The 16,111-nt window shown below is 38.6% G+C and overlaps 1 protein-coding gene across 1 annotated transcript in view; it reads left to right on the top strand.

The window, feature by feature from the left end:
- Positions 1 to 9,725, top strand: part of CCDC172 (coiled-coil domain containing 172) — a 44,716-nt gene extending 34,991 nt beyond the window's left edge. Inside the window, exons 7-8 of the mRNA XM_004700916.2 lie at positions 5,513 to 5,600; positions 9,627 to 9,725. Of these exons, the coding sequence (XP_004700973.1) occupies positions 5,513 to 5,600; positions 9,627 to 9,665 (127 nt within the window). The 3' untranslated portion in view covers positions 9,666 to 9,725. The remainder of the gene's footprint in view (positions 1 to 5,512; positions 5,601 to 9,626) is intronic.
- Positions 9,726 to 16,111: the final 6,386 nt, after the last annotated feature.

Here is a 16,111-nt window from a genome sequence, read left to right as displayed (position 1 = left end):
AAATTATAAAAACCCTCATTTAATTCCAGATCATTCTTAGCTATGTAATTTATTGAATATTTCTATTGACTCTCTGTATTTTCTGGTAAAACTTCATCATTTATTCACCAACGGAAGTGTTTCTACAACATTGATTAGGCTGCCTTCTAGCTAATAGCAATCCTTTGTTTTGTGAATTCTTGGCACGTATTATAGTTATTAGAGTGTCCAAGTAAAATGGTGAAAATTTTGATGTTATAATCGATTATTTTTTAAAGTGTATTTTGGTATAAATGTACTTATATAACCTCTAAGCTTTGACATAATCTTGCTTACTGTGTAAAATATATATACAATTGTGGTGCTGGAGAAGAATATTGAAAGTACTATGGACTGCTATAAGGACAAACTGATCTGTCTTCGAAGCAGGGTGGCCAGAGTGTTGCCTAGAGGCAAGGATGGTGAGAGTTCATCTCACATATTTTTGAAATATTGTTAAGAGAGACCAGTCCCTGGAGAAGAACTCCATGTTTGGTAAAACAGACTCAGCAGTGGATGGGAAGGCTCCCAAGGAGATGGACTGACACCACTGCTGCAGTGGACTCGAGAATAGGAAGAGTTGTAAGGGTGGCATGGGGCCGGGCACTGTTTCCTTCTGTTGTGCACAGGGTGGCGGTGGGTCGGAACCAGCATGACACCTAATAGTAACATATATGTTATTTCAGTGATAATATTCCAAATTGATTAGTACATTTGAAAGCATAATATCGTTTTGTTTTGTTTTTTTTAAGGGGGGTGTTTATTTCTCTTTCTTTGTTTCCCCTCCTTAATAAACATCTCTTCAAGGGTTAGGAAAGGCAGAGAGAAAATGGATGGTGAAAAGATAATACCTATCATAACCAGCTCAGGAGTTGCTATAGGATCCCTCCCTCCCCTTCTACACCTCAGCTATTGCCTCTGGTCAGCCCATGGTTCTTGCCTGTCGACTGGCGGGTTTACAGCCCAGCATCGAACCACTGTGCCACCAGGACTCCTGGCCTGGGCTGAGGAAGGCATAATTAGAAAATGGGTATTTAGCTTTCACAATTCAACTTTCAAGTCCTTAATCCAGACTAAATTATATATGAAAGAGAACCACTTACATGATCTTTAAAATAGTAATTTTATGCTTTAATGGTACTAAAATGATTTTCATATGAAGTAATAGCATAGAAAAGTCAATTAATCTAATTCAAAACTAGAGGAAGCTAGAAATGATTAATTAAACGTTTAGAGTCACTAAGAAAACAGAAAAAGGATAAAATTAACAGATGTGGTAAATAAAATATTAAATTCCATGTGTCCAAAAAAAGTCATCAACATAGACTGGTAAGCTAGGGGAAAGTTAAAATAAATATAAGAAATAAGAGGTAACAGTTCATTAAATAATAACTGATTAAAAAAAAAACACCTAAAATCAGTACCTTTTCATTCATGTATTTTATCTCACAAACATACCAAACACATTATTTGTGCCATGCAGTGTACTAACTGCTGAGGATATCAAGATAAATAAGACAGAGTTCTTATAAACCACAGCATACAAGGGGGTACCCCCCGCCCCCAAAAAACCTCAGATTTTTTTTTCAAAGTTATCTATTTAATTTTTTTACAAAACAACCTTATCACCTTCAAAGTACTCTCTAGTACACTTAATATATTTGTCAAATCTGCAATTCCATTCTTGGAAACATTTTCAAACTCATCTGTTTGGATGGCTGACAGCATCTCCCTCATTTCCACCACCACCACCCCTTTTCTGTGTTCTCAAATCGCTATCCTTTCATGTTCTTCTGCATTCGTGGAAACAAAAAGAAGTTTTACAGAGTGAGGTCAGATGAGTCAGGTGTGTGGAGCAAGAGAGGCATGCTGTTCATTGCCAAAAAACGGACGCACTGAGATGGCTGTGTGGCCAGGTACATTGCTGTGGTGGCAAAACCAGTCCCCTTTTCTGCCACAAATCAGGTCTTTTTTTGGTCACACACTGTTACACAATCTTTTCAGGGCCTGGTGGAACAAACTCCACACGCACCAGGAATCGACATTTTTGTCCTTTTTGGAAGTGGACATCTCCAGAACGAAGTTTGTCACCAGTTGACATTTCGTCTTTTCTGAACTGAGAAAGCCGCTCGTACACTTGAGTCTCCCACAGTGCTGCCCTTGTAAGCTGTGTTCAACATCACAACAACCTCTGCAGCCTTTTTCTCGAGCAGGAAGCAAATTTTCACAGCCAAATGTTGTTCTTTTAAATCGGCCATCATAAAAAACAAGGTTCGAGTGAAACTGCTTTTGTGAAAAAATTCAATGTGACCAGAGAGTATCTTCCCACTGGGTGCACAAACTCAGCTAGTTGCTTCGTGTTCGCGTAGCGGGGGAAATGCGTACTATGAAAGTTCCACTCTGCCCAACATAATTCTAGGTCTTTTTAGGTTACCCCCTCATATATAGGGATCAGTATATGCTGTAGCATTAGCCAAAAGAAAAAATAGAAGGCAAGGTTGTAGATTACATACTATATAGCATAATTATATGGAAACAAAAGACTGAAATGAAGTTCTTGTAAATTTGAACAGCTCTTGTGTTTGATGAAAGACTTCAGGTAAAATGTTTCCTCCTTTCTACTTAAGTAGTAGTTCCACAGCCTGAAAAAAAAGAGGGTGGATGAACCTCTTTGACACTAAGAGGGAAGTGGAATTAAGTTTTGGAATGCTACAGGTAATTATAGAAATACATAGAACGTAAGTTGTGCTAGAGTGATTAGCCCTGTTGGTCAGCCTGGCCATTATTTGATGCTTCGGAGAAAGGTGGCAATAATCCGTGCAAGCTGCCCTCACTTTTGTGCAGCAGAGAAGCAAAGTCCTTCTTGATTCCGTTAGGTAATCAGTCCATGCACTGAAGCATGAGATCTGCTTACCATTATATTGCTTTGCCTCGATGCAAATGTATTAATATTCATGCCATTATCATCTAGCCTCTTTCAAAGCTAGAAACAGCAATCTTTTCTTTAAGTGCAGATCTAAATTATACAGCTTGATTATTATATGCTGAATAGATAAATACTTCCTATAATTTTCTCTAAGTGCCCTCCTTAATTTCAGCAGTCTCTCGTTGTTATTATTAACTAAGTATAAAGGAGAATGGTCACCACCGAATTCAGATGGGTGTGAACGAGCTGAGAACCTGTGGTCCCACGGGTTGGTGCTGGTGCGGGGAGAAAAAAAACCCTTGTCGTTTTCTTGGAAAAACAAATGAAGCCTTAAGTGTAAACATGGCAGTACATTGTGTACAGTATATTGTAACTGCATTTAATCTTATTCTTTCTCTTTAAAAATATTTACCTGGGTTTTATGCTTGGGTAATCTAATACTCAAAATGAATCCCTTGTTAGGCCTTTCTTAATTGAAGGATTCTTCAGAATATCCATTTACTAGTAAATCCCTATAAGTTCAGAACATAATATACTTTGTAGATAATAAGAAAATTGTTCCCCCATACCTCCCAATGAAAAGATTGCTTTTCTTTCTCAGAGACTCAAAAAATAATGCATATATGTATGCATATGTTTTGAAGTACAATAATATAATGAACGCCTGTGAACCCAGCTAAAACATTACCTTGCATTAGCTATGGGCTCCTCCCTTTATCCCCTACACCTACACCCTTCCTTACCCTGAATATATTACTGGCCTGCTCTATGTTTCATTTCCTTGTTTGTATGTGTGACATGACTTATTTTAGTCATTTGCTTTAAAAAAACTTTACTACATTAGATGATTTATTTAAGTTTATATAATTTATTATATGTAATCCATTTCACATATATTGTTGTCATGCTCAAACAATATATTGGCTCGTTTCCTTATTTGTGATATACAAATGGCTTAGGGACTTGATTGTCTCCACGACTCACTCGTGTTGTGCAGTGGGATCTCAGCCGAGCGATCGCACAGTGACTCAGTTGTCGGTCTGTTGGTAGTTTTCCTATTTGGACTGGCATTTCGGTTGTTGGCAGGGGGTTGTCACCCTAAGCACTGTGGCTGTGAACATCCTGGTCTCATGACTGACAGTTTCTTTAGGAAATACAGCTATTGGAATTGCTACTTTCTAGACCTTAGAAATGTTGGACTTTACAAGATAATGTCAAACTGTTTTCCAAATGATCACCCTAATTTACACCCATTAGCACATTATAAAATTTTCATTAATCTTCTGTTCCGAATTTTGTATTTCAGACTTAACTAATTTTGTACCCCATATCTAACTGTAACAGTTACCATTTCTTGACTTACCTCGTTTCATCTGTCTCTACTCACTTTTCCTTTTGAAGCAAAAATAAGCCTCGTATTATTTTATTATCTTTATATCAATTAAGAATTGTATAAGATCTTAACTACAATATCATTATTACATGTAAAATAATTAACAGCAATGAGTAAATAATGTCAAATGCCCATAAGTCTTCAAATTTCCAATTACTCATAAAAGAAATAGCTTTGTTTGTAAATCATTTTATTGGGGCTCCTGTAAGTCTTATCACATTCCATATATCCATCCATTGTGTCAAGCACATTTGTACATTTGTTGCCATTATCATTCTCAAAACGTTTTCTTTCTACTTGACCCCTTGATATCAGCTCCTCATTTTTTCCCCTCCCTCTCCACTAGCCCCCCCCCCTTATGAACCCTTGATAATTTATAAATTATTATTTTGTCATATCTCCAGGGGTCCTCAGGGGGCCAGTTCACTGTCCCTCAGACCAGTTGGAAGGCCGGACTATAGTTTTTTTTAAAAAACTATGAACAAATTCCTATGCACACTGCACATACCTTATTTTGAAGTAAAAAAACAAACGGGGCAAAAACCCCAGGCGGGCTGGATAAATGTCATCGGCAGGATGCATGTGGCCCGCGGGCTGTAGTTTGAGGGCCCCTGTCTTACACTGTCCGACATCTCTTCACCCACTTTTCTGTTGTCCATCCCCCAGGGAGGAGGTTATATGTAGATCTTTGTAATCGGTTCCCCCTTTCTACCCCACCTTCCCTCCACTCTCCAGGTGTAAAAGAAATAGTTTTGTATATATAGTTTAGTTATCTTGAGTTTGGCTCTAGATAAGCTCCATACTTAACAATTCACTTGGTATATTTTTTTCAATCTCTTTTGAGGTGGAAGGCATACCCTCACTTCCACTCCCTCAAACTTATTTGTTGAGAAATTCAGATTTTTGATCATATAGTATTTGCCACCATTAGGGTGTGCTACTCTTTCAATGGCCCTAAAATTACTGAATGCCTGTTATTTATTCAGTGTAGTTTATATCCATGAAAGTTTTGTTTTTCAAATGTTTATATGGAAGACTCAAAAGGAATTAAAATTTTATACCAAATTATTTTTCACATAACATTCTGATTACAGAAGTTGCAAACTTGAGCATCATCACTAAACTAGTGTTTAGTTTTCTACTACACTGATATGATGACGTTCTCTCTGAAACAGACTTAAAAAAGAATTGGAAATGTATGAAGAAGAGGACATGAAAAGCATTTATGAAGCTCTCCAAACAGAAGTTGAATTTTTGGAGACGGTAAGCCCTCATTAGTTTCCTCACTATAGTACCTCTTCGTAAGTGGTTTGACTGGTGCGCATATCATTGAACTAGTGTGCTTTGTCTCTCATGTGGATTGGTTTGAGATTTAAAATAACAAACCGCAAAAACAAAGCTGAGTTTAAAGTGTCAATCTGTGAAGTGTTTTGTGTTAGTGGAGAGTTGTTGTTGTTGCTGGGTGTTATCGAGTTGGCTCCAACCCCATAGAAAACAGAACAAAACACTGTGTGGTCCGGTGCCACTCCCAGAACCGCTCCTGTGCACGAGCTCATTGCTGCAGCCACCGTGGCAACACATCTCCTTGAGGGCCTTCTTCTTTCTCACTGTCCCTCTGCCTTGCCGAGCAGGATGTCCTTCTCCAGGAACAGGTCTCACCTGGCAGCATGTCCCAAGTCTTGCCGTCTCCACCTCTAAGTAGCACTCTGACCATGACAGACAGATAAGTGTGTCCTTTTAGCAGTCCATGGTATTTTCAGCATTCTCTCCAGCACCACAATTCAAATGCATCGATTCTTCTTTGGTCTTACGTATTCAATGTCCAACCTTCACATGCAAATGAGGCAATTGAAAATACCATAGCTTGGGTTAGGCCCACCTTAGTCCTCAAAGTAACAAACATCCTTGCTTTGGAATACTCTAAAAAGATCTTGTGCAGCAGATTTACCTAATGCTGCTCATCATTTGATCTCTTGACTATTGCTTCCATAGCCTTGATTATATATCCAAAAAGGACAAAAATCCTTGACAATTTTCACCTTTTCTCCTTTTATCATGATGTTACCTATTGGTCCCATTGTGAGGATTTGGGTCTTCTTGACAGTTTGTTGTAATCCACACTGAAGGCTGCAATCTTTGATCTTCATCAGCAAGTGCTTCAAGTCCTCCTCAAGTTTAGCAGGCAATGTGTGTCATCTGCATATTCCAGCTAGTTAATAAGCCTACCTCCAATTCCTGGTGCTGCATCCTTCTTCATAAAAACCAGCTTCTCTGAATATTTGCTCAGCACACAGATTGAATAAGTGTGATGAGATGATACAGCTCTGATGCACACCTTTCCTGATTTTAAACCATGCAGTGTTCCCTTGTACCTTTCGCACATCTGCCTCTTGATCCGGGAACAAGTTCCACATGAGCACAATGAAGTGTTCCAGAATTCCCATTCTACTCAATATGATCTATGGTTTGTTAGGATCCACACAGTAGAATGCCTTGGCATAGTCAATAAAACACAAGTAAACATCTTTTTTATAGTGTCTGCTTTCAGCCAAAATCCATCTGACACCCTTTGTTCCACATCTTCTTGTGAACTAGCCTGAAACTCTTGCAGCTCCCTGTCAATGTACTACTGCAACTGTTGTTGCATGATCTTCAGTAAAATTTTATTGGCATGTGCTATCAACAATACTGTTCTATAACTTGAGCATTCTATTGGATCACCTTTATTTGGAATGGGTACAAATACGGATGGATCTCTTCCAGTCAGTTGGCCAAGTAGCTGTCATCAAAATTTCCTCTCATAGACGAATGCATGCTTCCAGTGCTTCATGCCCTCTTGGAACATTGCAATTGGCACACCATCAATTCCTGGGGCCTCGGTTTTGACTCGTGCCTTCAGTGCAGATGGGGATTTTTCCTACGGCACCATTGGCTCTTGCTCATATGCTACCTCCTGAGATAGTGGAATGTCCGCTAATTCTTTTTGGTACAGTGGCTCTGTGTATTCTTTTCCATCTTCTTTGGGTGCTTCCTGCATCATTCAATATTTTGCCCATAGAATCTTTCAATATTGCAACTCGAAGTTTAAATTTTTTCTTTAGTTCTTTCCATTTAAGAGATGCGGAGCTTGCTCTTCGCTTTTGGTTTTCTAATTCTAAATCTTTGCACATTTTATTGTAATTTTTGGCTTTGTCTCCTCTTTGCATGTTTCATTATAATATTTAGTTCTGTCTTGTTGAGCTGCCCTTTGAGTTTTTTTATTCAACTCTTTGATTTCATCATTTCTTTACTTTGCTTCAGCTACTTTACAATTAATAGCAAGTTTCAGAGTCTCTTCTGACATCCACTTTGATCTTGTCTTTCTTTTCAGTCTTTTTAGTGACCTTTTGCTTTTTTCATGAATGATGGCCTTAATGTCCTCCCCGAGCTCATCAAGTCTTCTGTCATTAGCGTTCAATGTGATAAATCTGTTTTAAGAGGTTATCAGAATTCAGATGAGATTGACTGAAGGTCATATTCTGACTCTAGTGGACTTGTTTTAATTTTCTTCAGCTTGAGCAATTGATGGTCTGTTCCACTGTCAGCCTCTGGCCTGGTTTTAGCCACTATTTTGGAGTTTCTCCCTCATGTCTTCCCACAGATGCAGTCAAGTTAATTTCTGTTTATTCCATCTAGAGAAGGCCACATGTATAGTCACCTTTAGTGTTGCAAAAATGGTATTTACTACGAACAAGTTGTTGGTGTTGAAAAATTCTCTCATGTGAGCTCTAGCTTAGTTTCTATCACCAAGTCGATATGTTCCAACTACCGTTCCTTCTTTGTTTCAGACTCTTGCGTTTCAGTCACCAGTAATCATCAGTGCATCCTGTTTGCATGTTTGATCAATTTCAGACAGAAGTTGTTGGTAGAATTCTTCAATTACTTCTTCACTACCTTTTGTGATTGCCAAATTTGAATAATAGTCATATTGATTGGATTTCCTTGAACTGGGAATAGATATAATCCTATCACCGACAGCATTCTACTTCATGATTGATTTTTGCGGTGTTCTTTTGGGCGGTGAATGTCACACCATTCCTCTTGATTGTGTTATTTCCAGTGTAGTAAGTCATGTGATTTTCTGACTCCAAATGGCCATTGCCAGTGCATTTCAGCTCAGTAATGCCTAGGATATCAATCCTTATTCATTACATTTCATTTTTGACCACCTCCAATTTTCCTAAATTCATATTTCACACACCCCAAGTTCCAATTTTTGCAGCTTTTTCTCCTTACCTTGACTTATGCCCATCAGCAAATGAAAATCCTGAAGGCTCCACTCCCACAGCCTTCACGCAACTTGCTTCACCATGTTCCAGTCCACTCTAAGAGACCAGCTCCTCCTCAGTCACATTTCAAGTGTCCTTAGACTCTGAGGGCCCATCCTCTGGCACTATCTCTGACAATGACCTGCTGCCACTTAGTAGGCCCTCAGTATGTGACAATGTTTTGCAGTTATGCATAAGGTTTTCAGCAGCTCCTGCCTCTAAAGTAGGGAATTGAGGCCTTCTTCCTTATCTGTTCTTAATCTAGAAGCTTTGCTGAAACCTGTTCACTTTGGGTGACCCTGCTGGCATTTGAAATATTAGTGACATAGCTTCCAGCATCATAGCAATACACAAGCCACCACAGTATGACGCACTGATGGATAAGTGGTGGGATGGAGAGTTAGTTGCAACACACCAAGGTATATTTTTAAAAGTGCTCAATTTCAAACAAGTTTAAAAATTTTTCAAATGTGACCTCACCATATTACCTTGCCTGATGTTGTTACTAGAGGATTCATGCACTCACAAAGAGTTTAACTACCATCATGCTTAAAAGCTTTTTGTTTTTGCTAGACATAATTATACTCTTGCATTTGATCCTAAAACTTTTTTATTACAGATTTTTATGATCTCAAAAGTTTTCATTCAATTAATGGAAACTTATTTTCAGACTGTGTGGGAGCACTTTAAATTGCTTCTAACCTCATTCCTTTGTTGTTTGTAAATGAACCTAGTATTTGCCATGCTTGACATTAGTAGAAGTCACACATGGTTTTAAATTAGTTTTAATTTGATACATTATATTTGTTTCAGAGATATTTTCTGTCAATATTTTCTTGTTTAAAAATGTTACAGTACTTATATCAAGGTTTATATCTTTTAGAAAAACTTTCAAAATCACAATTCAACAATGCTAAATTTTGTATACTTTTATTAAAAATTAAGTTTTATTGGGAATAATTATTGCTTATCTTCTTTTCAGACTTTGGCACAGAAAAGACTTCAGGAAAATAATGTGTAGAGACTTGATCAGCCACCTGAGACTTGGTCAGTGCATCTCAGAACCAGACCTTTGGGTTGACACGTGAATGGCATAGGTGCCACTGATGCTGTGCACACGTGTGATGCTGACATTATGGAGAATGGCTTTTGTAGTAATAATAATAGTAGTAAAAGGGATTTTCTGTTTTGTTTTTCATTTTTGCTCCTATGGTGTGCTGGATATGTAAAGATCCCTGTGTGTTTTGATTCTGTTTTTAAACGAAGAGAAAGGGGTAAGAAGTAAATGCTGTATTCTGGGTCTCTTAGATCCCTGTGACCTATAAGTTGATGTATACTTTCTAATCTGTACTTTACATTTTTTGTCTCAGCTTACCTTGGGTCTAATGATTACTAATCAAACATACATAAGTAGAAATTACTGACCCAATTTTGTTGATGCCTTTTCCACCAATGAAAGGGCTTGTTTTCATTTTAATCCTTCTCTAATCACAGGGTGTCTGAGGACATATCCTCTGAGGCGTTCATCTGCAAAAGACAGTCTTTCCATTGTTCTTTAAATTTCTCATCAGAATATGAGGGGTACCCAAAACAATTGGAATCCCCCCACCCCAAACTATATATTTCTTTTTTTTTTTTTTTTTACAAAACAACCTTTCACCTTCAAAATACTCTCCATTACACTTAATACATTTGTCAAATCTGCAATTCCATTTTTGGAAACATTTTTAAAACTCATCTGTTTGATGGCTGACAGCACCTCCCTCATTTATTTTTCACCTTTCTATGTCCTCAAATCGCTATCCTTTCATGGCCTTCTGCATTCGTGGAAACAAAAAGAAGTTTTACAGAGTGAGGTCAGGTGAGTCAGGTGCATGGAGCAAGAGAGACATGCTGTTAATTGCCAAAAAAACCAACGCACTGAGATGGCTGCATGAGCAAGGTACATTGTTCTGGTGGCAAAATCAGTCCCCTGTCTGCCACAAATCAGGCCTTTTTTTGTATCACACTGCTACACAATCTTTGCAGAACCTCTGAATAGAAAGCTTGACCTGGTGGAATGAACTCCAAATGTACTAGCCCCCTTCACATCAATAAAACCAAATGAACGTCTTTTTTTTGTGGGGGTATCTCTGCAATTTAGTTTGGGATGTCATTTTCCAGCAGTTTGTGCCTGCGGGTTCAGTTTCCCAAAACATTATTGTTTCTGAACTCAAATTTCTTGCAATCCTTTATTGAGAATTGAATTTTATTATAGTAATTATAGTATCTTAAATCTCCTTATGACTCTGAGGACTTATTTTTCATTTATATGATGACCCTAAAACGTGGGACAACCTGACTCTAAATGCGATTGCCTGGTTTCCAAGACCATCCCTCTTTTTGTTCCTCGTACCCCACCCAGACAGGACGTTGGCCCTGCAGTAGTTTCTCAAATTGAGTTGAAACTTTTCAGTGACCCTCCACGTCTGATACTAGCGAGGAGTGCTACAGGGAGGAGAGCAAACCCATTGAGGATCTGTGCTTTTATAAGAACTGAATGAGAATATTACAAGCCACACTGCCCTTGGTTGTTGTTGAATTAGCTTATGGAATGTTTGCAAATGTCTTGCATTTATTGATATTAGAGTACAGGACTTATATAAATTTTCAGAGCAAGTCTTATTTTTGACATAGTTTCTTTGGTACATTTAACATATACCATATGTACTCGAGTATAAGCTGACCCAAATATTAGCTGAGGCGCCTAATTTTACCATAAAAACTGCATTAAAATGTGCTGGAAAACTCAGCTTATACATGAGTACATACGGGGTGTGTGTGTGTGTATTTTTTTAATCAACAAAACTAAAACACTTCTTTGGGATGTATATCAATTGCCATCTATTTAAATAATTTGCATTCTTATAAGGGATTTCTATGTTGATTCTTAGAATATTTAAATTACTAGTAATGTTTTTTTTTGCCTAAAGAAGAAGAAAAATTAATGGGACCAGGGAATTACAATCTATTTTATATGCAAATGGAGACTGATTACTGGGATTAGTCATGACTTCGGTTCTGTGTTATTTTGGTCCATTTATCTGCACACAGTCTGTAAGTTTTATGAATATCTATTACTAGTTGTCTATCATGTTATTAATATGCAGATTGAATTTACACATAAAGTCTTTTTTCACTTACCAGTTATTTTTCTTCAGTGCTGGTTTTGTACCTAAAATATTAATGTGACCTGAAGCTCTTCCTGCTTATTTACATAGCTAACACACAAGGTTTACATGCAGAAGGAGCTATTCCTGATCCACGTATTCTGTTTGTGTGTGTGTGTGTGTGTGTGTGTGTGTTATATGGAATAGCTAGATAAAATGTTTAGTCATGAATCAAGAATCATGAAGTTAAAAAAACCAGGAGATTTAATATTACCACTATTTCAAAATGCTTTAAAATCATTTTCAAACAGTTCAGCTGAGTGGCCGCTCACATTTTCATTCTGCCTGGTTGAGTAATACAGAGCACTCCCAGGTGGGACCAATCACAGTAACTGACTACCCATCAGCGTATTCACAGTTCACAGAAGCAAGTGAAATATGACCATCAATAGAAATCACAGGGCACACAACTAAATCTTGCTATAAAACATGCACAGTGGATGGGGTCCGTTTTTCAGTTTGGTTAAGAATTACTAACTAATGGAACTCTTGGAAGTAGGGTAAAAATAACAGATTATTTGGGTAAAAGTATATCATACTGAATTCAGTTACTCTGAAGTAAGACTGACTACACTGAGAAAGACATTTTTTCAATTAATGTTCATTCATTAAGTAAATTCACTAAGTTTTTCATAATAAAAGTCAGAGTAACCCTGACATTGCTCTGAGTTTCAGGGTGTACCACCCGAATTATTTTGTGAAAAAATTCTTTCAGAAGCAACTTTTCCAATACCAAGCTTTGGATGGGGACAATATTAGAATATAGAGATAGCTTGCTTTCTATTTTTCCTGCTGATAATAGAGCTATTTGGTTGGGGGCGGGGCGGGGGGTGGGGACAGCAAGAAAATCGTAACGTGTGGAGCATGACCGCTGGACCAGAAACCCCTCTCCTCTTCCCCTGGCTCGTAATTGAAATGGAGACAGGCAGCGGCAGAGTGAAGCTTTCAGGTTGGTATCATCAAGAAGAGGGACTCTTAGACGACGTGTTCGTGTTTCTGTTTGGTTTATTTATTGCTCTAAAAGAAAGAAAAATTTAAGAGCGTTTTGCCTTACTCTCTCTATTTCCTTAGAATTTGGGACCCCATAATGAATTTCTACGATGTACAATTGAGGGTAAGGTTGTTAAATTGGAATCTAGAAACAGCTTAAAACAGAATCAGTTGGGGACAGTTAAGTCATTGCAGGTGGACATCTTGCTGTGCAAATAGATTGAGTGCCACCAATAGTTGTGCTGGTTCACTGCAAGGGACAGACAGCAGATACTGGACAGACCTTGTGCTAAGCTCATGCTGACGACTCAGCCCCCTCCCGTGTCATGACAGCCAAGCAGACGTCACTGTGCTCCATTACTGTAGTCAAGTGCACTGATTCGAAATCAGTATGAGATGGTTTTCAGTCTGGGTTTACTAGCACAACGTGTCATTCAGGTATTTAGAATATCTTTTTTTTTAATTTGAAGTTTTTCAGTGTAATTTTATTTTCAGGTTTAAGAGCTGCTCCGTTTTAGGCCACACTTTGTTTCTCCTGACCCCCTTTCTTTGCCCTGTGCCTTTCATTTTGAAAACCTTAAGTAAAGCAAATATCTTCACCTCTCACAGTCTCCTGGAGAACCTTCCCCTCCTCCCCTCCATGGGAGTTTTGTTTATTTGCTTTTCAGGATGTGAACTAAAAATGAAATTTTTACATATAATTTGTCATCAGCCTGCAGTTTCTGCCCCTTTTATCTTAGAACAATGGGTTTAGGTTTTTCTAGTCTCAGTGTAAGAATGGGAAGGACAAAATTACCTTTGAAATTGCATCTGTGCTTTCTGAACATTACACTTTCAATTATCTTAAGTCTTGCTTAGTCTGCTAATGGCCAGATCAGTACAGTAGTGAGGAAATGTGATTTTTTCCTTCTTCTTTGACTGATAGTGTTTAAAAGAAGAATCCCCTCCTGGCTAATGTATGTAAAGGAAATAATGTGTTAACTTTGCTCTGTTCCATGATGGAGACTTGGGCTTTGTTGATCCTTGTACTGAGGAAACAGGGGGGGGGGGGGGTTGCATGGTAGTGGCTGTTGTGAGAATGTCTTTACTTTGCTCGAGAAAACAAAGAAAGTGTAACAAGAAAAGCCGTGGCCAATGGTGGAGCGGCTCTCCCAACTGCTGCTCTGAAAAGTAGCAAGAGCAGAGCTGTGAGACCGAATGCTTATTTAAACAACTGCTTTTGATACATAGCGACTCTACCTCTAAATGGCCTTTATGGAATCAACAGCACCGGAATTCAGATGTCTGAGAAAATAAAGAGCAAGTAAAAATGTGACATTAATAACAATGGACTGATATCAGAGTCATAGCTATGGAAATTAGCGCCCATGGCAATTAGTTTTAAATTACTAAATGATCTCTCACAGCTGGCGGCGCGATGGTAAGTGCGATAGTGATTAGAAACTGCTCCTTGGTGCCTGCAGACAGTAGTACCCAGGGCACATGCCAGTACCTTCCATATCCCAGCTACACCTTTACTCATAACAAACCCAAGTCCACAGGGTGAGCGAACAATGATGGTGAGTTTTTCTTAAAACCAGAGGTATACAACGTTATGAAATCAAATCGTCTTATACACCACATAACATGCATTCAAAGTCCAATGACATATAAGGAGTCTTCAGAAAGTTCCTGGGAAAAAATGGAATTTTCCCATTAGCTTTTAGATGGCCCTCATCTCTGTGATGGGTAGAGTTCAGGAATCCTGATTGGAGAATGGGGCCTAGTGAACAGAATACTCCCCACCCATGTGTATCTAGCATCTATTAATATCAAGTGCCCGAACTGGCAGGTGTGTAATGGTACAGTACATCTATAACCCATAACACGTGTTGGGAGTCATAATAAACTCCCTAAGTTACTGGCCTGTATATGTATTTTACTCAGCCTCAGTGTTGACTGACTCAGTAAGCAAAGTAAACAAGGGCTTACTGGGCCTTACTAATCTGTAGTGAACAATTTCGTGCCTTTTTACCACATCAAAGATTCTGGGTCTGGGTCTGCTTGGCATCTCTCTCTCTCCCAATCCAGCATCTTCCTACAGAATCAAAGCCTCTTCAGCTTTACAATCCCCAACAGGAATGGAGTATCCAGTAAGGAAGTAAGCACAAGCTTACTTACTAAGCATCAATAAGCCTGTGCTTACCTTGGTGGTTGGGTAATCCAGCCCTCACTGTCCCTCCTTTCTATCACGGTTTTAATGTGAACTTTCCCTACTGAGGAAATGTTCAAAGCAGTGTATGCTTTAACTTGAGACAGCAACATCCAACCTCATGTGGTGCTTGTTTACTGCGTAGTGTAGGGTTTGCTGTCTGTTTAGTTTTCTGTGGAAAAGAGGACTCTACGGTGCGTTGTGGCTCCCGAGCACAGCAAAACCAGTGGTAGTGAAAGCAGCAGCAAGAAGCAAGGGAAGAATCTGGATAGGGGAGTGAAACAGAGCTATTAACATGCAGGGAGAAGATCAGTGGCTGCTGTCACTCCCAACTCAGGCATGCTCACACAACGTCCAGATCTCCTTGTGTCCAATTCACAAACTATAATGATGCCAAGTCATGCATCTCTGTACTTGTAGATAGTCTAATTACTTGATAAGGTAAACCTTGTTAAAATCCTCAATCTGCATTTAATAAATGTAAATACGATCACTAATGCATATTTCTGGATATGACTGTGATTGTGAACCAAAATCAGTTGCAAATTCAAATTACCACTAAATGGGAGGACTTTTCAAACAGTTTTTGTGTTCAGACAAAGTTCCTGATGGGCAATGGGTGACCTGGGCACAATCTGAAGGCCAGTTAATGTCAGCTCCTAAGTCCGGTGCCAGTTAAAATTAGAAAACATCAAGGTTATATTAAAAAAAAAACCGAATCACTAATCAAATAAAACCAAAGCTCCTTATGGAGATTCTTCTTGGAAATCCCGCCACTCATCTGTCAGTTTGCCATGCTCTGGTGGTGTGTTAGTCCAGGTAGACTGGAGAAACATTCATAGACACTCGTGTATATAAGAAAGTTTTATATATAAGCGCATTTGAATATTGAGAAAAGGTCCCAACCCAGTCTCCAGATCAAGTCAGTAAGTCTGATATTAGCCCATATTCCCGATACCAATCTATAAAGCCCTCTTCAGATTCATGGAACACATAAAATGATGCTGAATGCAAGAAGATCATAGGCCAGTGAATGGAAAGTCTTGTGACTCCAGTGGTGGTGTAAGTATCTCAGCG

Source organism: Echinops telfairi, unplaced genomic scaffold (genome assembly GCF_000313985.2).
Source record: "Echinops telfairi isolate 266 unplaced genomic scaffold, ASM31398v2 ScPeMD7_70;HRSCAF=299, whole genome shotgun sequence".
In the NCBI taxonomy this organism is placed as follows: domain Eukaryota; kingdom Metazoa; phylum Chordata; class Mammalia; order Afrosoricida; family Tenrecidae; genus Echinops; species Echinops telfairi.
Note: the sequence above shows the minus strand (reverse complement) of the source record. Positions and strands in the feature narration are given on the sequence as shown.